This window comes from Ceratotherium simum, chromosome 18 (assembly GCF_057802395.1).
Source record: "Ceratotherium simum simum isolate JZ-2026a chromosome 18, ASM5780239v1, whole genome shotgun sequence".
Taxonomy (NCBI): domain Eukaryota; kingdom Metazoa; phylum Chordata; class Mammalia; order Perissodactyla; family Rhinocerotidae; genus Ceratotherium; species Ceratotherium simum.
This window is the reverse complement of record NC_141917.1, coordinates 12,109,212-12,134,705: the sequence shown is the minus strand read 5'-3', so window position 1 is coordinate 12,134,705 and position 25,494 is coordinate 12,109,212. Positions and strand designations below refer to the sequence as shown.

General features: G+C 45.9%; 1 protein-coding gene across 2 annotated transcripts in view; it reads right to left on the bottom strand.

Moving 5' to 3' along the window:
• Positions 1–22,012, bottom strand: part of TRIO (trio Rho guanine nucleotide exchange factor) — a 355,370-nt gene extending 333,358 nt beyond the window's left edge. For both annotated transcript variants that reach the window (XM_087443141.1, XM_087443142.1), the window contains exon 1: positions 21,841–22,012. In XM_087443141.1, coding sequence (XP_087299267.1) covers positions 21,841–21,997 — 157 coding nt within the window. In that variant the 5' untranslated portion in view covers positions 21,998–22,012. The remainder of the gene's footprint in view (positions 1–21,840) is intronic.
• Between the last annotated feature and the right edge of the window lie 3,482 nt (positions 22,013–25,494).

The following is a 25,494-nucleotide window of genomic DNA, read 5'->3' as shown; positions in this document are numbered from 1 at the left end:
AATGTTTACACCTGTGAACGCAGCCAGTTTCCACAGCTATTCAGGCTTCTTTTCAATTCTATAAACATAAGACAGAGTCCTAGACATTTTTCCAAGGATCATGCCAGAAACTATTACCATTCTTTACCGGTATCTATTCTCAGATAAGTGTGAAGAAGCACCTTACAAATCCCACCGCAGTTTCTTCCCTTTCTGATTTGCTGTGGTTTGAATACCTTCCCAATATCACTCTACCATTAGTTGTTTCTGATAGATAGATAAAAAGCACAATCATCAATAAAAAGAACTTAGGAGAGAGATTTTAAGCCACTCCCTATACGTAAGAAATGAATGTTCAGTAGTTAGGTAAAGCAAGAATACTCGTTTGACTGGAAAAAAAACTGTCTCCGTTACCCTCCTCGGGTGGAATGTTGCTACTAATGGCTCCTCATGGCGAGCATTCGGAATCAGGCCACTTCCCCAGGACCAGGAGCTCCTTACAGATCGGCACCTGGCCTTTCTCTTTCACGGCCATCCCAGGCCTCACACCCTGTCTGGCCCTCACACAGCAGGCTCTCCCTTAATAATGTCTGTGGCACCTGGCAGTTCATCGAAATCAGGCCCCAGAAATCAGTGTCTTCTGGTGCTAGGGTTCTCAGGCCCTGCCAATAGCTAAGCTTTGAACACCATCTTTCCTTAAAATATCCTGTTCTTTAAAGGATGGAGTGTTGCTGAAATCCTACTTTGTAGAAACATCTTGACCTATTTATGAAAAACTAGGTTGGCCTCATCTTGATGTGTATAATTTTAAGAGGCCCTGTGGCCTGCTTTCAGATTCATGTAAATAAAGCCTTAAAAGGGATGGGAAGTGGGGGAAGTCCCAGATGGAAGCAAAGTATGGAAAAGGGAAGACAGAGAAGGACCTGAAACATTCTTAACAGGCTTACGGAAAGCTCTCCTACAAAAACATTCCTGAGAGCTGGAAAATCTTACCTGTGCTACCTTCCCCCGGTGTGACCCATCCGCAATCTACTCACTGGGAAATCAACTCGTTGAAATAAAAACATTCAGAAGCAACTAGATCTTAAATCTCAAAGGAAACCTGATAAAAGATGCTTCTTCACTCTCCACTGTCGCTGATCAAACCCAGTAATCAGTCAGCAAATATTGATTAGGGCCCGTGGTGAGGCTGGCCAGCCTAGAGACAAGGATTTCACAGGAGACACAAGTCCAAATGGAGAGGCATGGGTCTTAAGGCCCAAGTAATTATTAACAGTAAACAACAGCAAGCAGATGGATAGCAGCACTGTGAACACAGCCAAAGAAGCAGGCACGGCTGCTTCTGCTTCAACCTTCCTCCTCCGTGGCTGCCTACACCCATGTTCCATGCACACACAAGCACACCCCAGCCGCAAAAACGCGTTGTCTCCCTTCCTCCTGTTTTTTCCTCCCACAATTTTCTACTGGAGAGGACGCTGTACCATTAAAATGTTGGGGCCTCTAGCCCAGGTTTGCTGACTTAATGGTACTTGACGGCAGCCTCCTGCCACTGCATATGGGGATGCAGCATGAACTTGTTCATTTATCCAGCCGACATTCAGTACACACTGACTGTGTGCTGCACAAGGGGGATGCAAATATGAGTAAGATTTAGCCTCAATGTAAATTACAGCTTAGAAAATAAAATATCAAGAAGAAATTACGTGATGCTAGGGTGACAGTGAGTCAAAGTGAATTACAAGGAATAATATACCATAGTTTAGGGAAAGGAATTAAATTACCCCCAAAATAAGAACCATCAGGTTTATTTGCTAAACCAAGTTTATAAAACCATCATAAAATATAAGTTTTACATTAGATAAAATTGTGGTTAAAGGGAGGTTGAGTAGAAAGAGATTCAGAGTCAGGGTCCTGCCAAGTGCAGAGACACAGGAGTAGGCAGGAGGGGACATGCAGAAGCCACTCAGACCCAAGGGGCCTTGGGGCAGAGGACAAGGAGGGGGTCCCCTCGGCACACTTTCCTCCCAGTTTATGTAGGTGCCAGTGCATAATCTAGACTCTCCACAGGGAGCATCCCCCTCAACTCCTGCCCTAGAAATCAAACGCTTATCTCTGACAGCCTCCAGCAAAGTCTAGGAATGGCCATGAGTGGCACTGTCACTCTTAAGTGGTCAAAGAAGAGACAAAAGAGCAATGTAGGAAAAAGGAAGAAATGAGAAAAAGAAGAATTAAAAAATAAAGACAGGGGCCAGTTCAGTGGTGTAGCGGTTGAGTTAGCACGCCCCGCTGTGGTGGCCCGGGGTTCGCGGGTTCAGATCCCGGTCTCGGACCAATGCACTGCTTATCAAGCCCTGCTGTGGTGGTGTCCCATATAAAGTAGATGAAGATGGGCATGGATGTTAGCCCAGGGCCAATCTTCCTCAGCAAAAAGAGGACGATTGGCAGCAGATGTTAGTTTAGGGCTAATCTTCCTTACACACAATAAAAAGAAAGATAAAAAGCTTATTTAGTGAAGAAAGGCATCTGTTATTTTACCAAGTCTGGAATCACCGCATAGGCCCCTAAGCAGTCACCAACCACCCCATTCGAGCAGACTTTACCACCTCTGGAAGCTGGAGAAACCAGACTCCGGGTTGAGAATGATAGCTCACACAGCTCTGAAGGAGGGCACTGGCGACAGCTATTTATAGGGTTCAGGACCTTTTGAAAAGGTGAATTCTGGGCAGATGGGGCTCTGTTTGGGAAGGGCTAAGGCTGTGAGAACAACCTCTGGGTGAGTCACTCTCCTAAATAAAGGAAAGTCCCTCTGAAGGACACACGGAGACACAGAGCCTCAGAAAGAAAGACAGATAGTCAACAGGAAGAATGAAATAAAATACAGCTACCAGGAAGTTTCAAGGTGGGGGGAGGGGGTTGCAGTTGCTTTCTTTTTTTTTTTTTTTAATTCCCCCCACCACCACAAAGCCCCAGTAGATAGTTATATGTCATAGCTGCACATCCTTCTAGTTGCTGTATGTGGGACACGGCCTCAGCATGGCCGCCGGAGAAGCTGTGCATTGGTGTTTGCCCGGGATCCGAACCCAGGCCGCCAGCAGCGGAGCCCGTGCACTTAACTGCTAAGCCACGGGGCCAGCCCTGCAGTTGCTTTCATTCATCTGTTTTCCTTGAAAGTGTCCTTACCTTACTGAGAGATGGCTAGCTCCACAGCCACTGTGCATCCAAGCACCAAATAGAAAGGGCCATGGCTCTCCAGGGCCTGACACCCTCAGTGTTGCTAACAAGCAATTCAATAGGCAAAATGACGGTGACACTTCAGGGCACAGGGCCTCTATGTGAAAAGCTGAATTTGAATTAAACATGCCCGACACTCCAATGAGGAAATTATTCCTGCACAGGTAACTGACAAACAGGGAATAATTTTAGAGGATTATTAAGAGGAAAAAGACAATCACATCAACAGCAGTGGGTTAGCTGAGAGGGACAAAACAGGATTCATTCCAACTCTGACCAAAGGCAAGAGTAGACTTCCTTATTAATGAGAAATAAGCTCACGGAAAAGCTACTCATTGACACTCCAAATCCAGTCGGCTGGATGGTCGTTGTCCAAATCGTCCCAACACAATCTCAGGAAAACAGGATCCTGGGCGTGAACACCACAGAGCCCTTCTGCCCTCAATGCAAATCAGATCCTGGGCAGATTCTACTGTCAGTCTCGCCTTACCACCACGACCTCCTCTCAAGCCATGCATTTCGATAATGGTAACTTCATCCCGATTCACTCAAGCCAGTGCCAACAGACTCTGTGCAGGACAGCTCCCAGGAGGCTGAGCCAACCTTGCCAAGGGTATGCCACACTTAACAAAGAAATTAGGGTTTAATCTCACATTTTTTCCCTCACTCGTGTAATGGCTCTGAGCCCTCTGATAAGATGGTTTTTCAGATGTTTTTTGATATAATTACCAAGCACTTGTTAAAAAATTTTCTAGCACTGACACAGAGGTGTCAAAGGACTTAAGTCATCTGAATGATCCATCCTGAAGGAGGAATTACTACAGCCAATGGAGTGGGGTTCATAACTGACATACCTGTTCCACCGCTGAGTGGCATCAGAAACCACCAAAATGCTAGTAAAAAGCACTGAGAGAGGCAGAGAAGGATTCAAAGAGAAGTGCCCTATACTGTTAATGTCTGGACTCAGTTTAAAACACATATTGACACACAATCAAGTAGGAATTCTCTGGAGACTGGAAAACTTACTTGTTAATTTCCTTTGCAAGTAACTGTTAATGTTTGGCACATGAGAAATGCGACTCATGAAAATGTATGTAGGGATAGCCCATTAAGATTCCTGAATACTTTAAGAATGTGAGAACAAAAAAATCTAAAAATTATGTTAATATATGTGTAACTACAAGTACCTATAAAACAAAGTTAAGTTTTACTGAATTTTTAAATTACACAAATAGGATTATCCTTTCCTTAATCTGAAGTTGTTTAGATATATATACACTCTGGTCATTTACACAATGTAAATTATAAGCAACAGTATAAGGGTGTGTATGCCAGAACTCCAGTCAAACTGCAGTTCCCTGCAACAAAGAATAATTGTTCTTAATGAGGGGTCCAATCTTTAAGAGTCATACATCAGTCCACAGACTGAACAGGAAAAAAGAAAATAATTCAAAAAATCTTCTTATAGAAAATATCCTTTACATGGTTGATCACATATAAAACACCTTAGAACTGAATATGTTGCCTGAATCTACATGATCTTGTAATATTCCTTTGCAAGCAAAACTCTGAGACCACATTTCACTTACTATCAAGTCAGGAGATAAAAATTATCTTTGACTGGTACTATTAAAATAATAAGGGAGGATATGAAATCTATAAGTGCAACTTAAAAGAAAAAAGTAGCAAATTACACAAGGGCTCTAAAAGCAGAGGTAAAGAGGCCACTCCTGCAATGCTTTAAATACTCCTCCCACCTTACATCACTGCCATCGTATACTGTGTGTGGCATACATAATACCCATTTTAAGTCGTAGTATGAACTCTGCCATTTTTACATGTGAAAGAACTGATATTTTAAAATGTTCTCAAGTATCAGTGGAAAGAATATAAGCTAGGAGAGTGTTAAATTACAAGCCATCTGTTCTGATAATTTACGATGTGATTTCTCTAATCTCCTTCAACACTACATAACATCGCTATGGCAACACAGTGACTTCAAATGCGAGTTTGGAGGGCCAATTGTGCCTTCAGTCTGTTCACACAGCAGAAAGCCACACTGGTCGGCGAGCTCCTCAATGAGCCAGGATCTGCTCCTTCAGGAAGAGAGTCCCCGTCATAAAGGGACTGCATTCACTTTCTCCATTCCCTCCAGATATGTAAATGAGATGATTCTGCAAACTGCACATATCACACCTTACACAGAATTGGCCATGGCTCCATAACCCATAACCAGTACTTGTGCCTTGGCCTAACTCAGTGGTTCCTAAAGCCAGCTGTGCATCTGAATCACCAGTAGGGCTTTTTGAAAACACAGATTCCAGGGCCTTACTCTAGAACTACTGAATCAGAATCTCTAGGGATTCTGTAATTTTTCAAAACTTTCCAGGCAATTCTGATACAGTCTGATATAAGGAACCAAGGGCGTAAATCACAACAAGCATTTACTGGGCCTCTACTTGGGGCCTGCCCTGGGCCGGTGGCCCAGCAGTTCACACTCACGAGGAACAATCACAACAAAGAAACCAGAACCAGAATGCAGTCTACACAAGGTGCCACGCCAACAGTGATGGCCAGAGAGGCTGGGAGAGGATAGACAAGCGCAGTTTCCCAAAGGAAGTGATGTTTGAGCAGAGTCAATCAGAAAAACCAGAGGAGGGAACACCCAACACAAAGACAGGTATAAGAGCAGGACACAGAGTGTGGTGTGTGATGGGGGCCAGAGAGGCTGGCAGGGACAAGACGTCCAGGAGCTTCCCTGGAGACTGGCCCAGCTAGCCCGGATGGACTGACTGGGTCTGAAACTCAGAAATGCATGTTTGTGACTCACATACGGCCTTGGTTACAAAGCACCTTCCTAGACCGGCAAAGAAAAAGAGGAGTTTTGAGTGAGAGAAAGAGAACTGAGACTGATTCTGCCAAAATCCTCATCTGTGACACAGGAAAAATACTACGTATATCAATAAATGTGTGATAAATGACAGCTAGTATACTATGTCTTTTTAAGAGCATCTCAAATTTCATTTTCACCTTGAGAACAATTTCAATTAGGCAGACTTGAGCTAGTTGATCACCTCTTATAATTTTAATTTATATATTATTCCCCAGCACATTTATAAAAGAGGCCAAAAAAGAGAATCTGCTTAATCATCTTGCCTCTTTAGAATATAAACTCCCACTGGCCAGAATATTATTTTTGTCTTCTCCAGCTGTATGGCACCTGGCATATTGACGCTGCTCAAAGGATAAACAGCTCATTCATTACACAGTGCCACGTATATTAAATAACGCCCATAAAGTCCTTTGAAGATGAAAACCACTTCAAGTGCTAAGTAATTCTGTGCTAGGCATTTGAAACTGAGAAACAAAGATGACAAACCAAACATCATAAAAAGGTCACTGGCCAGCAGGGGGGTTCTTGTTCCTCCAGACCTCTGGTCCCTCTGCAGGCATACTGCACAGCAGAAAAAACCCCAACCTGCTTTACATGTTTTTAATGCATATAATCAGGGGAAAAGGTTTCAAAATGCTAAAAAGAACAGAAGTCTTCAGTGGTTCATTTCTTTCAGGGACCATGCCCAAAAGTAACTTCAAAGCCACACAAATTCTTCTTTCTGAGATGTCTCCTTGTAAGAGAAGCTAAAATACTCTGTATGAAGTGTCAACTCAATTCTAAAATAGGCACAATGAAAATTCCTGCAACAGAGCATATGTGATTTTATGCAAATTGATCTAGTCTCTGTCTTAAGAGTCTAACAGTACTCTCTGCCCCGGTCGTGTGTGTGAGTGAGCAGAGCTGACTCCAACGTTCAAGAATATAGAACTCACACTAGCAAGAGGACCCTGGCTGCGATGCTTAAGGTTAAAACCATTTTCAGTAGGAGCACAGCAGAAAGCGGCCTCTCCCTTCAACGTCCCCAGAACGTTTATTAGGAAGACTCAAGTATCATCAGCTTGAACTATTTCAGGTGTGCCCTTTGCTGTCCCAAAATACACCACCCACAGGGAAGCAAACTCTGTCCTTTGCTTTTTGACTGAGACTCCATAAAATTTCCAATAGGAGAGTTAATCCAAAGTTCTCTAAGAAATTGCAAATATACCATCAAATCACAACTGACGTCCAATCAGCTCTTATCCATCATGCTCTCCTTCAAATAGGAGTGATTTCATTTTTTTCCTCTGACACCAAAAAAAAAATGCGGGAGGTAGAAAGCTCCCATAAATGGTGTCAAATCCCTCAGTGTGATATGCACGGCAGAGTAGCAGAAACCATCAGCACTCTTGTTTCCACCCAGGCACCCACTCTGGGTAAAACCCCACTGTGCACTGGGCATCCTCGTCTCTGTCCCTAACAGCTACCTGATCTGCAGCAAGTTAAAAAAGCTCTCTGAGGTCCCTTCCTCAGGTATAAAACTCGATGTCACTGCCTACCTGGCAGGGGCTATGAAAATTAAGTAGCTGGTGCATAGTAAGCACTCAATAATGAAGTGTTTAAGAATCTGAAATATGTTACCAATTTAGCCATGACTTTTTTCTTTTTTTATTGATATATAACTTACATGCTATAAAATTCACCCTTTTAAAGTGTACAATTCAGTGGTTTTTAGTACATTCACCATGTTATACAACCATCACCACTATCTAATTCCAGAACATCTTCATCACCCCAAGACTTTCCTCAGAACGCCATCAGTGATCATTCCCACTTTCCCTGGGCATGACCTTTAACTCTCCAAGTTTTCTAAATATCAAAAGCTTCTCCTCCTTAAAATATTAATAAGCAAATTATGATTCTTCTTTCTGGCTAAAATGTCTAGTTGTAGGCAGGGCTTCCAGAAGCCAAATTTTCCAGAACACGATCTAACAAGCATGAGGACGTTTTATAGAAAATACAGAATACATTATATGAAATTGAGACTATCTCCCAAAAGCTAGGGCCTATGTTCTATGTCATCATTTAAAGAAGAAAAACACTGAAGAGTAAATATTCACTTTGCCTATAACGTAAGATGCACCCACTGTTCCATGACTTCTAGAACTGAGTGCAGACAAACACACTTTCCAGAAATCCCGTGCTGGAGCAGAAACTACAGAGCTGCGTTAAATTTACTGCAGGTGGTTTCTGGGAAGAAACATTTAGTCAGTGAAGGGCAACGAGCAACAGTCTGTCAAGTCATGACTCATGACTTACTCCAACATATGAACTCAGCTCCTTCCCCTACTAGTAGAATGTAATGGATTCCTGAGAAAAGATGTGATTCCTGACACGAGATCATCCGACCCATCATCGTCCCATCACACACCCATGACATCTATCTCATCGTTCATTCTTATTATCTCAACACTTTCCTTTTCCTTCCTCTCTTCCGGCAATCAGTACATTGAGATGAAGATGATCAACTGTTTTTCCCACAACAGGTGTCATCTTTATAAACTGTACTTATTAGAAATTAATCTCCCTTTCTTTTTTGGCAACTCGTTATTTTCCAAATGTGTGCTTCAACATCACCAGAAAGTGAGCTGTTGATGGAGTCTGGCAGCTCTTTCCCTAAACATGCCTCTGGGGAGTTCCAGCACATGACTTCATCTGTTTTCTTTGGATGACTAACTGACAAGGCACTGAGCTGAACAGAAGCTGATGACCACTAACTGCCGATTTGAACAGTTTAAACCTGAAGATGTAGGTTCGTTTATCGCAGTGGTATGACCAGCATTTTGAAACTACTTTCTGCATATTCTAGGGTTGACTAACTCAGTAAAGACAGTGAGGATAAAGGGACCCTTCACTATCAGAGAAGAGAATTAAAAACTTGGAAGACTTAAATGCATCCTGTGGTGTTGGACTGAAATTGAAGGCTTGAGTATAAACTCACGGTTTTTATTATACACAATTAGGTGCAGAAAGAGATAGCGGTCTGTGTGCATGTATACACACACACTACACTGTCTATCTGTGTCCACTGAGAGGTTCTAGAAGCAATGACACCTCTGTCCCAACGAGCAAACTTAGGGTCCAGATTGTGTTTCTAAACACCATTCTCGGCTAAAATGAGCCAGGGCTCCTTGGAGAAATGGCTGATTCCAGGGTGGGAGCAAGGAAAGTGCAACATAAGCCTGGAACATCTTATTGTGTCAGAAAATAAGAAGTGCTCAGAAAATGATGGGGACAGGTCACAAAAGATAAAGGAGCCAGCCGGAAAGGACTCCCACTGGCTAAATCCCGAACAATTTGAGTATCAAACTAAATAGTAATAGCTAAAGACTATCACCCATTGAATAAAACAGGAGTCCATGAGGCCAGACTTATATAAATAAATAAGTGGGGCAGAAGGAAAAACTCTTCCTTATGGTAGAAAGCCAATGAAACATAGAAGGAATGGTGAAGTGAGAAAAATCACCATTTCACCACCATAGTTATCACTGATTCAGGCAAAAATCGTCAATGGATGCGACAACTAGCAAATGAAAGTCAGGAAAGGACAAGATTTTACATCGTCTCAAACTACCTCCCCACAAAATGCTAACTCAGTACAGGGGAAAACACAGCGGAGAAACCTGGTAGTCACCACCTGGACCAAATCACCAAAGGGAACACCCCACACTGAGGCAGCTGACAGCTGTGTCCCTGACAGAAGGACGCAGCCCTTCCACCAGAAACGTACCACCTGAATCCCATCATGAGGAATCATACAACCCTAACTGAGGAATGGTCTCCAACACAACTGACTGGAACCTTCAAAAATATGAAAGTAACAGAGAGAGACTGGGTAACATTCCAAATTAAAGAAAACCAGAGAGACTCGACTAAATGCAATATGTGGTTCTGGATGCAACGCTGGATCACAAATATTTTTTTAATTGCCAAAAAGGACTTTCCTGAACAACTGGTGATATTTTATTAAAGACAGTAGATTTAAATATATTGTACCAAAATTAATTTCCTGATTTGGATCATGTAAGAGAATATTCATATTGAACTACCATTTAGAGGTAAGGGCATCACCACCTCTGCAGCTTACTCTCAAATGGTTCAGAAACAAGATAATATGTAGATTTTATATGTATATAAAATCTATAAATTTTTTTTTAGATTTTTGCCTGAATCAGTGATAACTATTGTGGTGAAATGGTGATTTTTCTCACTTCACCATTCCTTCTATGTTTCATTGGCTTTCTACCATAAGGAAGAGTTTTTCCTTCTGCCCCACTTATACGTGTGTGTGTGTGTACGCATACACATATCCGGGGGTGGGGGATAACCCACGTGTGCTGAAATAGTGACAATGGGGAATCTGAGTCTGACTTCTTGCTTCCTTGAACAGGAGTTCAGGCTTCTCAAAAGAAACTTACCCGGGCAGCCCGCACCCCAAAATATCCCAAGGAACTTGAAATGTAATCAACAATGACAACATGAACCAACTAAACAGCTGAAAATAATACAGTGAAATCTCAATTCGACTAAGTTGATATGGATTTGAGCTTTGTACTCCTTTGTTAGTTTAAAATCAAAGATACTATAATAACTTGTCAAAAGCAACCATAATCTCACATTAAACAGCAGGCCAATCCTATTTTTTTAATTCTAGAAATTTTTACAAAGCAAGAATTAAACAAAAACAACAAACTGGAAACTTTTAGAACCTCTTTGAGCAAACCAGGAGGAAATGAAAAGTATAGATTTTTAGAGTACAACATACCTCTGGTTAAATAATGTCTACACTCAAGAGAACAGCATTTCAATCATCCTCTGACTGAAATATTCAAACTCCAAGGTAGACGTGGAGTTACTCAGAGACACACAAAAACAGAACACGTTCCCAGTGTGGAAATGATGCTGGGAGTTCCACATGGGGATGAACCTGAGCAAGCATCCCACAAAATCAGGATACAATGGTGAGGGGGGACAGATGAGGTGTGACGGACAAAAATGCACCCCACAAAGAGAAAAACCTAGAACACGTGCCCAAGAGCTATCTTGCTAAAAGAGAACAATGGAAATAACCCTATTCCCCATGACCACAACACATCATCATCTACATGCACATTTCCATGAATAACAGCAAAGAAATGAGTCACTACAACAAAAAGCTATATAGCGAGAACCCAGGAGTCCCACATCCACCTTGTAAAACTGTCCCCAAACAAAAAGCCCAGCAGCCTCCGACCCCTCCCGACTCCCCCGCCTCTCTCCTTCCTCAGTGAGAAAGGAAGCCCTAGTAATCACTGTAATGTGTCACACACAGCAACCAGCTGAAAAACTGCCCTCCCTGGCTAGCCTCTCCCCGCCCTTCCCAAACTTCCCTCCGCCAACCCTGACAACCGCAGAGGGGACTTCCCATCCAGCACTTCAGCACTAGTCCACAAAGCAAGGGACACAGAGGACCAGCATTTCCACCAGGATCCCTCCCAAGATGGAGACAGGTGAGAGCAGGGACACTCACACTGCCAACACGCCCCTACTGGAAAGCTGGGGTTACGAGGGTTATTTATGTAAAAAGGAGCATCAGGCTTAATTAGGTGAGAAGAGGAAAGGCATGGAAACTAAATTATAGGGCCTAGACCAACACGAAAAAAATGCTTGCTGTATCCTGGAATCTTGCAGTCAACTTTGGTTTGGTGTGAGACTTGCAAATTATAGCTTCAATCTTCAACACACAAAGATATATGTATTCAATTTTAAAGATTTGAAAATTACCACATAGGACCTTGTAGGACGGTGCACAGAGTGAGGGTCATTTCTACTCTCTCCCTCCATTAGGGATGGAAAGGGCATGCAGAGGCTTTGTGGTCTGGCAGCCTTGGGTTTAAATTCCTGCTTGGACCCTGAAAAGCAGTGCAAACTGGGGCAGGTCAGTCAACATCACCAGGGCCTGAGATCTTCATCCCAAGAGCATCCACCTGCTGGAAGTGAGGATTTGATTTTATACAAGAAAACGTATATTAAACACCTGCACAGTATATCTAGAATCATAGGCACCCAGATGATAGCCAGTGGTGGCAGTAACAGAGATAATAGTTAAGAGAAAGACTTTACCAGGTTTTCTTGAAAGACAGGATTGGCATGAACTGCATTTGGAGAAAAGAAAATAAACACAGTATTTTAAATATCATCCTATGACCTTACAAGCAGGTTATTGCTTTCTGGATGCACTTATTTTACTCCCTTAAGGAGCAAAATCCCAAAAGTGTTATCTGACCCCTGATTATGGGGGTCCTGGCCTCTCACACTGCTCTGGAAGCAGCTGCCAAAGATTCAGATTACAGCAAGAGCCTGAAGAACATGGGAGAGGCAGCGGGCCATTTCAAGACTGCCTAGTTTCCAAAAGAATGGCCTCATATCCACACTGCAAGTTGTCACAGGAAATTTACAGTGTTCCCACCTCAATCCTGCATAAGCTTTACAGTCAAAGGTTTCCAGCAATTTGGTTCAGGCGATAGGTCCCATCTCACAAACAGGCTGACCCCTTCTGAGTTCGGCAACCAGCAGAGTTGAGACAGGACCTAATAAACAACACCATGAGAGATGACAGCAATGCCTAACAATGAATCCTGCAAATTCTGCATCTCGCAGACTGCAGTTAAACATTGGGAAAGAAACACATACACAGACCAGCCAACTTAATGACTCTACCATGAAGCCTCTCCCAAGAGGAGCTGCTCTCAAACAGGCAAACTATCAGGGGACATTTGAACTGAACTGTCACGTGAAGAAAATGTATGGCCTGGAAACCATCAAATTAGCACCGGTTCTCAAGGCTCCTGAACCCAAGATACATTAGGACAAGTGCAACAAAATTTAGATGGAAGTGAAATAACTCTAAAATAAAAATGTGAAATATATTCTGCCTCTGTGCAATCTTTTTTTTTTGAGCTAGTAATGGTCCCTTGCATGTCAGCTAGCACCACGGTGGTACTGGAAAGGGCAGTGAGGGCTGGAAAGAATTTCTCATAATCACGAATTTTTTTTAAAAAGCTACCTACAAACAAGAAATATCTATTTGTTTAGTATTAGACTAATGAGAAATTTATTCCAGTTATCTGGATGCAAAAATATCAGATAATTTAAACTTTAGAGATTTTATTGTGTGAATGAGGCTACTTAAGTAGAAATATTTATAACACACGTTCTAGCCAAAGTATTGTTTCCCAATATTTGTGTGCACCTTCAGAATGAATAATAGAGGAATTACACTTTTGGGGGCGTATCATTTTAAAGTTATCCAAAAAATAATAAAATTTTTATGTTATCCTTATAGATCCTAGTACGTCTGTTGTGCAGAATAAGGATTAACTAAAAGTAAATGCAAGTAAGAAAATGTAAAAGTTTCAGAATTAAACCACCCAGGAGTACCCTCCCATAGGTTTGCGACGGCAGTGTTCAACGACAGAGGCAATAAAGAAAGGAGTCTTTGAAGACAGGATCAATGAGAGAAGTGAAGTAAAAGAAATGATGGAAAGCAACTTTATACAAATATTGTTTTGACCAACCTCTTAAAACCATTTCATATGCACAATTTTCAAATTAAACTTAAAACATTTTGCCCTAAAGCATACATGTCATTTATACATGTTACTTCATATATACTAGGAGACGTGAGTTCTTTTTTTTTTTTTTTTTTTTTTAAAGATTTTATTTATTCAGTTTTTTCCCCCCAAAGCCCCAGTAGATAGTTGTATGTCATAGGTTCACATCCTTCTAGTTGCTGTACGTGGGACTCGGCCTCACGTTGGACGGAGAAGTGGTGCCTCGGGGCGCTCCCGGGATCCGAACCCTGGCCGCCAGCATCAGAGCGCGCACACTTAACCGCTAAGCCACGGAGCCGGCCCACGTGAGTTCTTTTAAAACAGATTTCAACTATTAGGCTCTGATATACTCATTCTTGCATTGAAACCATCTATTCCACAGAATGCCAAAGCAGGGTGTTTTATAACTTTTCCAAGATATATACATACATACATACATACACACACTCTCTCACACACACACACACACACACACACACACACAGACACAAAGACAAAGCAGACGCCAAGAAACCCTATCTAAAAACATTCGATGATTACACTTTTAAATTTGAATTGTGTTTTTCTCAAGTTCAAGAATAGCCTTATTTTATGGTTATGAATCTTAAATGGAGGACTAACACTTAATAAATTCATTCATTAACCATCAATACTGCGAAATAGGTAGTTGCAAAGTCAATTATACACAGGAAGGCACAAGAACAGAGGGCAAATGACCTCACACAGAAACTAAAGCAGGAGCAAGGCCTCATCCCCCACCCCCAGGCCACTACCACGAAACTTTTCCCTATAAATTCCTTCTTTAACACCAGGAACGTCGAGGCACTGCAGACCCTATCCTGCATGTACTACTTGTTTTCTATCTTCTATCTGGACAGCAGCAAAACTCACCACAGCGGGAAAATGTGAAGCAGGAAAAATGGTGACTGGCTATACCTAAAGATAGATCTTTTCTTTAAGTCAGCAGACTTGACTTACATGCCATATGGATTTCCAAGTTAATGCTTCTTACAGAATCCAAAAAAAGAATCTTTATTTCCCCATAACTATCTTTAAAGTTCCTTTAACTAACCCTAGAAAGTTTGGCTTCATATAGGGCAGTCTGACTACTATTATTTTTCAAATCAATAGAAAATACTTCCAAAATAAGTCCATGTTGTTCAAGTTTACCTAAAGAAATGACTTACATTGTATTTGGTTTTTGTTTGGCATCTCACGATTTTTATTTGCGTTTCCTTGACTACTAGTGAGGCTGAATATTTATTTGTTGACCCTTTGTATTTCTTTGAATATCTGTTTGCCTACTTTCCTTTTGGATTGTCTTTTCTTATTGATTTGAGGAGCCCTTTTTTTATTATGTATATATAATTCTTTGATTCGTAATAAATGTTATCTCCAGTTTGTCAGCCTTTTTTCAATGTTATGTTTTAAATGAACATACAGTAAAACTGGATTTTCTTTTTTGTGTCTGCGTGTACAGTTCTATGAATTTTAACCACCACAACCAGGATACAAAAGTTCCACCATTCTCCCAAAATCCCCCTGGTACTGCCCCTTTGTAGTCACACCCTCCCCACCCCTAACTCGTGGCAATCAACCCATCTGTTCTCTGTCACTGCAATTCTGTCTTTCTGAGAATGTCACATAAGTGGAATCATACAATATGTAGCCTTGAGACTGCCTGCCTTCACTCAGCATTAGCTGAATGGATGCACCACAGTTTATCTGTTCACACCCACATCGTTTTAATGCTAACAACAAAAACAGACAGCAACCCCTCCCCACCCTCCCCCCACCCCCACCCCCAATCCTTCCCGGCAGCAGGACTGTATCAGAGCAACACACCATGGACCTCTTTCCTGCAACTGAAAAGAAAGCGGGGAGGGTCCAAGTAGCTGCCAGGCCCCTGCATAAACCCCTCCCAAAGAAAAACCGAGTGCAATTCATCAATGCCCATAATAGGACTACAGACTGTAAGAAAATAACTAATTCACACCGACACCACTAACCCAAAGTACCCCAGACCTAGAATCTCTTCCGTATGCTGACTAACATTTTCATTAAAGCTTTCTCTGTTAGTGTAACTGCTAAAACGTACTAATTTAAGACAAAGTCCAAATAGGGTGATGCTTCCAAAACACAAGATATGCTCTATAGATTACTCACAATCCTCCCCATCAGACAAGAGTAGACATGTGGCTAATTAAAATAGTCAGTAGTCTAAAAGTCAAGTATATTTATCACCAAAAGAAGGTTATGTATTTCCACAGCACATCTGGCATTAGACCAAATACTCCATCCAGACTCACTATGAAGTCTCACACAGAAGAAACCCCAGAAGCTGCTCAACTCCCTATGCCTCGTGCTCGAAAAGTCCACACACCCTCACTCTAGCCCCAGACATATAACCTTCCCCAGGGGCAGGTGGTTAATCATTTGGGTTTCAAGGGGCTTCCTTACACGGAGAGGGAACAAAAAAGAGGACATTAAGGTAACTTTCAGTAAGCAAATTGAGTGTCTCCATTAGCAAATGAGAAGTGAAAATGACTATCAGGCACTTGCTTATCATTAAGCATGAGAGTAAGATTTCCCATAAACAAGGATGGCTGCACGTAAGGCTTAATAATGTCAAAAAGTTGGGAGACCACAGTGGAAATTCCAGCCAGATACCTCAGTTTCCTCTTTCTAAACTGGCAGGGATGGGGTGAAATCGGGGTCAGGTAGGACCCGGGCACTGTGGCAAGTGGGGAAGCAAAGGCCCTGGGAAGCAGTGGCTCCACTGTGGGTACGGGAGGCCCAGGAATGGCGGGGACAGGGCAGCCGGGAAGGCAGCAGCAAACCAATGCCTTGCAGGGCCCTGGCCCAAATCCCACTTCTCTCCTTTTTGCTCCTTTCCCCTCAGTTCAGAGGTACAGTGACAGGAATTCCCAAAATGGCTTCTGCTGAATAGTACATCAGCCCAAATTCCTAAACACAAGGGTCACTGAGAAGACTGTGGTCCATGCTCATGCCCTCGCCCACTGCTCCGCTGAACAGCTCCTCAGCAGAACGTGGAGTAAAACAAGAGACGGAACTCTGTCGCTGCGCCATCTAAACCCCCTAACCCTTTCTCCAACCGTGGGCCCATCCTGTTCACTGTCCACGATCAGCTTAAACAGGTCTAGGAAGCATGGGGAAGATACAGAAGACGGCACCTCTGGCCCCAAGACACATAACACAGTCACCCTGGTCAGTGCACCCAAGTCCACTCAGCTGGATGCTCAAAGCAGGAAGAAATGAGAGAACGGACATCAGCGCATACAACCACCTTCCACCAGAACACAGCCAGATTCTCACTCAAATCCCTGTCCACGCAGTAGCTACTGTTCCTGCCAGAGGCACTACTAAAAATCTGTCAAGACAATGCACTTAAGGAAATAAAAACCAATTCATTACAGAACTGAGGAGGCATGAAAGGGGTTGCTAAGACTGTTTTTTATACTAAAACACAATTCACCCCCATCACCATAAGTGATTTTATGAGGCAGTAAAGTGTGGCTATTGATTAAGAATTTGACTTTTCTCTGGAATTTTTCCAAGGGTGTGAGATAAAATTTTATTTTCTCAGGAGTCAAGTAAATAAACAAATATCAGATACCCCTGATTTAGATTATGACAGCTTCAAACACACCTTTCACTTTCAATTAGAAACGAATCCCAAATTTATCATAACATTTAAAAGGACCATCCTATTCCCATATTTTTTACATTTGAAGACGTATTTTAACCGCACACTTCATTTTGAACAGAACCACTGGCTCCACTTAAATTTTGATTAATCATTTAAATGGTTAAATGGCTTCATTCAAATCTTCATTTGAATCTTGGATGGTTAAATTGCAGAGGTGAAAATACAATATCCCGCATCAATAAGTCAGTTTACAAGGTCTCAATGAAAAGCTTCTTTCAATGATTGTTTTACCGCTCTTTGGTTTCTTGAAAGTCACTTATAGAATTATTTTTAGGTATCTCTTTGCTCTCCTCTAAAACCAAGCCTCACTGTGCCACCAAAAAAGGGGAAACCAACATTTACTATCAAATTACACTTTCTTCAGCTTCCCTTTTCAAAACAGTGAGAGTAACAAGGACCTACTTCATAATACAATAATTATTATTGGTGCTCACAAAGAACAATGCTTCCAGGCTTCTAAATACACACAGAAGCGTGGCAAGCTTGGACGCCAGCTCCCTAAGTGATGTTGGAGGCATAAATATGAAGAAAAGCTGCCCTGGACGCTCCATGAGGAAACCATCAGATAACAACATAGCAAGGAATGATGCTGCTCCCTCACTAAGAAAAGAAAGGATTTCTTCATCTATTCCCTTGGAAAGAAAGGGGCTACAGCCAGGAGTCCAGGATAAGGTTTAATAATGAAAGGAACCCAGCACGACGGGCCATGACACTTCAGAATAACCACAAACCTTTCTTCTCTGCACATTCATTTAATGCCAACCTAAAACATGTCAGGCAGGTTAAAAATAATGCATTTATGTAAGCACCTCCCCACACACACTCTCGCAAGGTTAAATGGAGAGCTCTGAAAGAATGATTTATTGCCACAAGAACAGAGCCCCAAAATAGATTGGCAATAAAAGTGATTGGTCCCAGTGGGGTTGAGAACTAATGTAAGCAAAGTCCTGGCCATGAGAGGCGTCCGGGAAGGAGTACCAGAGTCGGGGGCGTGCTTCCCGGCCCTGACCCCACCTCTACCAGAGTTCCACTCTGGGCAAGTCACTCAACCTCCCTAGAGGCCTGACTCCTCTTCTGTAAAATTAAAAAACTGGACGAGCTCATAGCCGTGATGCCTTTTTTTTGCTTTTCCTTTGAAATCTGCTTTATCCAAGCTCTGTGCAAAGGAGAAAAGCGAAGTTTGGAATTCATGAACACTTGCAGAAAATCTCAGCTGCCCTTTTAACACACAATTACGATGACTTTACCCACTTATTTCAGCTCAATCCAATTTAACACTAATTGACTTGCCCACTAGTGCCAGGTCTAGAAAAGGGGGTTCAGGACTGTCAAAATGAATAGGGAGTCTCTGTGCCAAGGTCCTGAGTGGAGAATGAAATGACAGCCTATGTGGCGAGACCTTGAGCGAGGTGGACACTGGGTGACACAAAGTGGGGGAAGGGCAATCATTGTTCTGAAGCCCTGAAGTACTCAAAGAAAAGTGGAGAACAATGATTAGGTGCTGGGCGCTCAGAGGGAACCAGAGAATCCGAGAGGGGGAAACAGCCCCTGAGCCATCTCCCCGGACCCTCTCCAAGTGCAGGAGTCCTGTCTCCAGCAGGCAACTCCAAACCTTGGCTGGTGGCAGCGCTCCTGCTTGGGCACTTCCAGTAAAGGAAAAATCACATGGCAGCCGACTCTATCCCTGAACTGCTCTATTTAAAAGTTCCATTAAGCTGAAGTGGTTCTCCTTTCATCCGCCCATGGGTACCAGTTTTCAATCTGTGACTACAAAGATAAAACTTAATGCAAGACAGAAAAGGAATAAAAAGAAGGAAAGAAAGTAAGGTGGCCAAGCAAACAGTTCCAGGGCTGAGAAAAGAAAGGCAACCAGTAGAAAGTCCTTGTCTAGGTCACATTGGCAGTCTCAAGTACCAGGCTCAAAAACACTCTGGAAAAAACGTTCACACTCTGATCTGCCCTCCCCAGTCAATGAGAACCTATTCTCTGTGTTTCTACATCTTAGGAAAGAATGTCAGATTTTACTGATGGACTTGGCCTCTCCATTCTCCTCAGCCAACCAAATTCAATCAAAACTGCTCAGGATGGCCCCTGCCTGAGCCACTCTACCAGGTGAGGTCCCCATTCAGGGTCCTCCCGCTTCATCTGTCATGACTGTCCAAACCCCCGATTCTACCCCCACCAATCCAACTGAATGGTACCTCTCTACTCTCTGCTAGACATCACCGCCCCAGATGCTGGAGCCAAGATCTAGGTCAGGGATTCAGAGCTGCCCAAAGGAGGGAAAGGCACTTTTAAAAGATGTTCCAGACTACCCCTGAGATGGGACAGTGCAACCGCTGCCTACTTTAAATCTGCTCTGGTTCCTGGTTCCAAATCAAACAACTAAAGGGGAAGTTTGTCCAATCATTTTGGAGGGTGGAAAAAAGGAGCAAGCCAGTGAGCAGCATTGCCTGGTTCTGCCCAAACCTGAACGTGAAGAGGAGCCTGGACATCGGAGCAAGCACAGGCCAAGGCATGGCCACCAACAGATTTATCTCCCCGGATAAATCCTGGGGATAGCCACGCTGACAGGAAGCAAGTTCTCTGTGGGCATCCAGTCCAACCTGATGTCTTCTAGGGGCTCTTCTGAGCAAAAGAAGTGAGTTCTCTATTGTGCATAATAAAGATGTAAGCAAGTCTGGTCTCACGAGCACCAAAAATCCCATCTCCAGGGCACAAGAGCCTTTCTAACAGAGAGGAGCTGAATTCTGCACAGAATCTATTATTCTGTGACAGGTGGTAGAGACAGAGAGAAGATAGGCTAGACTTTAGCTTCAGGGCATGAAGGAAAGACGTCCCAGTTCTGCTATTAAGAGGTAAGACAGGGCTGCTCTATCGGCCTAGTTGCACCAAAAAAGGCTTTCACTAGGAGTTCGTTTTCCCAAACCTTTGCTTTCTGCAGGGACCTCACTGGAAAGGGGACACTGGGGAGCATATTAACCCCAAGCTGACACTATAGAGTCGGCGTATGTCACTCCCAGCCACCACCAATCTGTTAAAATGACTCAAAAATAACCCTGCCTGGCAAAGAACAAGAAAACGGGGTTAAAACAGTACTAAACCAGGTATCTATGTAAGGGCACTGCTAACTTCTGCCTCTGATCATCACCCTCCTACTGCAAATTGCTCCCAGTGACCCGGATTACCGGACTGATCTCACCGAATCTGGGGACTTCATTTTGAAAGAGGCCACCGAGCGCGCCCCATCGCAGGCCGCTCCCCCGGCATCCCCGGCCGCGCCGTCCTGCCAGGGGCCGCCACCAGCACCCCGCACACGCCCTGCGCCCGCCCTCCTCGGCTCTCCGGGGCCGGGTCTGCATCCTCTCCACCCCGCGCCTGGCCGCTGGGCACGGCGCTCCGGGCCGCGGGCCCCGAGGCCGCCGCCGCCGCCTGCTCCTCCGCTCCGGCCCGGAAGCGCGAGCTGACCGGACTGGGCGTGGGGACGCGGGCCCGAGCGGGAGAAGGCGCCGCCGCCGGGGTCCCGGGGACGCCCCGTCACACCCCCCGCGCCTCCTCCCCGCGGGCCAGTCGCAAAGCTCCCCTCTCCCGCAGCCACCCCCTCCTCGCCGGAGAGACACCGGGCCACCTGGCACTGCCTCCACCTCCACGCCACCCCGGCAGTGGCCCGCAAGCGCCTAGCCCTGCGCCTCCCCCTGGGCCACCACGTTCCCAGATGTCCCTGCCGGGCCACCCCCAGAGACAAAGGCTCACCCGCCGCCCGGCCGGCCGCACTTCATCTCGGCCACCTCCCCACTTCCCTGGGCAGCGAGTGCCATGGCTGCCCCGTTTCACAGAAGTGTAGACCGAGGCCGGGGAGGTGACAGGCTAGAGGACCGAGGGAAGAGACCCGGCTGCTCATCTGGGTCGAGGAGGGTCCAGGGACAAATCGGCCACAGAGACCGGCCCAGATGACCGCCCGCTTTCCCGGCCCGGCCCCGCCGCCCCCGTCCGCTCGGCCTCCGGGGCAGGGGCCTCCGCCCTCGCCATCCCCGCCGCCGCCTCCTCGGCCCTCCAGCAAAGGAGACAAAGAGCCGGCGCCCTACCCCGTGGAGCTGCGGGCGCCGGGGCGGGAGCCGGGAGATTTCACCCTGGAACGGGGGGTGGGCGCAGGGGAGGGTGAGGCGGCCGCGTTCGGGCCGGGCCGCGGCGCGCGGGGCGGCGGGCAGCGGGACACGCCGGGATAGGTCCCGGCGCCCCGGCGCGGGGTGCAGCGGCCCGGGCGAGAGCGCGCCGGGCCCCACGGGCGGGCGAGCACCGGGCCCGCCGGGGCCCGCGGACCGCGCCTCCGCGGCGGGGCCGGCCGAGCGCGCGGGCAGCGCCGCAGTTGCACTCACCGGATCGGAAGAAGGCCGCGATGTCGGCCAGGGCCTTGGCCGCCCCCTCGGCCCCCTCGCCGGCACCACCCCCGCAGCCCGAGCCCGCCGCGCTGGCCGTGGCGGCGGTGCCCGAGGACGCGGCGGGGGCGGCGGCGCCGCCGCTGCTGCCGCTCATGGCTGCGGCGGCGCCCGCGGCCGCGCCCGGCTCGGGCCCCGCGCCCCTAGCGCCGCGCGCCGCCCGCTCCGCGCCGGGCCTGGCGGCTCCGAGCGCCCAGCTGCCCGCGCCCGGCGCGCGGACGCAGAGCCCCGGGGCGGCGGCGGGCGGCGGCGGCTTCTCGGCCCGAGGAGCGCGCCCACATAGACGAGGACTCCGCCCGGGAGCCGCGAGCTGGCCGCGGGGCGGGGGCGCGGAGCCACGGCCTCGGCGGCGCCGGCCGGAGCGCGGGCAGCAGCGCGCGCCGCGCCGGACACGCAGTCGCGAGGGCGGGGGCCCGTGGCCGGCGGGAGCTCCGGGATCACGGGCGCCGGCGACAGCCGCGAACCTCCATCTTGATTTCAAATAGGGAAGGAAGGAGGGGGAGGGGGGAAATCACGGCCGAGGGAACCCGGGTGAGAGGAAAAGGGAGAGCAGGGAAGGGAGAGGAAGGAAAAAGAGGGGCTTCGGCAATTTCCGGCGAACATCGTCAGGGGCCCGAGCGTGGGCTCGGCGGGTGGGCGGGGCCTGGCGGGAGGGGCGGGGCCGCGCCGGGCTGCGGGGCGCCCAGAGGGCCGGCGGCGGCCGCGGGAGCGTTCGGTCCTGCTCCTTCTCCTCCTCCCGGGCAGCTCGAACCTCTGGAAGGAGGAGGAACGCTCTGACCGGCTGGGCCGGACCTTTCCAGGCCCGGCGTAGCGCCCCCCGCCGGGGCGCTCGGTCCTGCACCGCGAGCACCGTCCTCCGAGCGCTCGAGCTGCTTATTACTGATCTCGCCCGCGGGGCCCGGTGACTTGGACATCGGGCCGGTGTGTCGCTCATTGGCGCAGCGCCGGCGCTGGCACGTAGATGGGGCTCCATAATAGTGGTTGAATGAACAGAAAGTTCTTGAAAACCCGGAGGTGAGTGGGGCAAGCCTCAACTCATGGGGGCATAAGCCTCCTTGTCTGTAAAATGAGATTCCAGACCCACCTCCCCTCCGTCCTTACCCCACCAAAATGTAAAGAATGAGAAAGGTGATGGGGGCCGGGGAAACCAAAGGGAATGGGGGGGTGGGCGACATCCAGCTTTATGGAAGGTCTATGTCAAACCAGCGTTTGACAAGTATTCAAGTTCAAAATGCCTATGACGTGGCTACAAGAGCAGTGAGCAGAAAGGATGGGTGTCAGAGGTTAAAGGATCTAGTGATGCGGAAAACAAGGAGAAGCAGAAACAACATTGATTAACAGCAACTGGATGATGAAACCACTATACATGTATACTGGAACTGAACAATTAAATAAATGAATGCTGGGTGGTGCATACCAGGTTTTTCACTATTGGAGAGGGAGGTTACAGATAACCAGGGGGAGGAGGCTAGAAAGATCCATGTGGTATTGGATTCGAGTTGGAGACATCAATATGAACTCATGTTTAGCTTAACATAAATACAGATGGATATATAAAAAGATTTATGGATATGTGTATATACACAGGTTAGTACACATACACATATTTCCTTGCTCTGTCAGCTGAGTGGACTTAGAAACGACACTGCAGTAGCAACAGCACACCTGCAGTAGCAACAGCACACCTGGCACTCAGACCCTGTTTTTAACACCATTCTCCAATAAAAGGAACCAGGGCTCCTTGGGGAAATGGCTGACTCTAGGACTGAGGCAGGAAATACACAAGATGAGCCCAGAGCATCCTGTTGTGCCAGAAGGTAAGGAAGTGTTCAAAAAAAGTTTTTTTTAAATCAACAACCACAGCAATGATGGAGGTCTGTCAAAGGAACACAGGAACCACTTGAAAGAGCTCCCAGGGGCCAAAGCTGGAACAACTTTAGCAACAAAATAAATAAAGCAACACTTGACTATAACTCAAAGTATAAAATAAATATCCAAGAGTCCATACTGATATAAATAAGTGATTAGGTAAATAAATGGGAAAGAAGAGACAAATTTCCCATGCAGAAGAATTTGAAATCATGTATGTAGATACTCTGCCCACAATGAGATGGAATAGAACTCCCCTCTCCTTAACTATGGGCTGCACATACTGACTTCCTTCCAAAGATTACAAAATGGAAAGAGGGGCGGGAGAGTAACTTCACAATGGAGACACCTGGCAAACCCTACTCCAGCCACGTGAACAAGGTTAACATTAACAGTGATCAATCATGTGGGTGGTATGTATCCTTGATGTAATGAAAATGGCACTTTACCTCTGTGGTCTTCCTCCCAAAAGCACATAACCCCAGTCTAATCATGAGAAAACATTAGACCAATCCCAATTCAGGGACTTTCTACAATCTACCTGACCAGTACTCCTCAAAACTGTCAAGATCTTAAAAAATAAGGAAAGTTAGAAAAACTATCCCAGCTGAGAGAAGCCCAAGGAAACATGACAACTAAATGTAATGTAGTATTCTTGATGGGATTCTGGAACCAAAAAGGACATTATGTAAAAACTAAGAAAATGTGAATAATATATGAATTTTAGTTAATAATAATGTACCAACACTGATTCATTAATTGTAAGTAATGTGGGGAAATTGGGTGTGGGGTATATGGGAACTCTATACTACCTTTACAACTTTTCTGTAAATCTAAATCTGTTCTAAAATAAAAGTTTATTTTAAAAGTTGTTTTAAAATTGTAAGTGCAGTGTCTCAAAAAGAAAAAATGCGGTAGGTCCAAATTTCATAGGCCATTAGCTCAGGTGTGCTCACAATGTTCCCTTTTCTTGTTTTTCTCCAAGTTAATTTCTGTCCCCAGCTCCCATTCCCCCTCATGGCAGAAAGCTTAATGCTAGCTCAGGGAAAACTCCATCTCCAGGGACTTTCTTTGTTAGTTGAGTGCCTTCCCCCTCTTATGTCCTCCCCAAGGTGGCAGCCAAGCTCCCAGAGGCATTGGTGGTACCACAGCGTGGGGTGGGGATGAGGAGGTTGCACCTGGTCCTTAGTCATCATGGATTCATGCTGGCACCAGTGCAGATGTGTCCTGTGTCTGTGCCCGTCCCTGACACTCCTGCCTGGACTGCAGGCGTTGCTATGACCTTGTTGCCTTCTGCTGTTGGCCCCTTCCTCACCCAACCATGGGGCCTCTTGAGGTCTGCTGGCAGTCAACACCCCTCCTGAGCTACTCCCAACCTCTCAGGAAAACAGTCAACTGCTCACTGGGGTGCTCAGACCCACCTCACCACCCTCCAACCCCCACCCCAGAAAGTGAGGCCAAGTTCTCCCTCCTTCCAGATCCCTCAAGCCTACCTGGGCACAGACTTCCTTTCTCAGAGACTCACATCAGGGTCTAATGCTATCCATCTCCTCTCCCCCAAATTACAAAATTAATTCCCCTGCAGGAAGAAAACCTCACTCCCGTTTTACCATGCTTTCTTCCAAATCTATTGTTTATGGCATAACCTTTGTGTTCTTAAGAGACTCAGTTTAAATATTCAAAAAACCTTTCCCTCCAATTATGACCTCGGCCATGGGTTTCTGA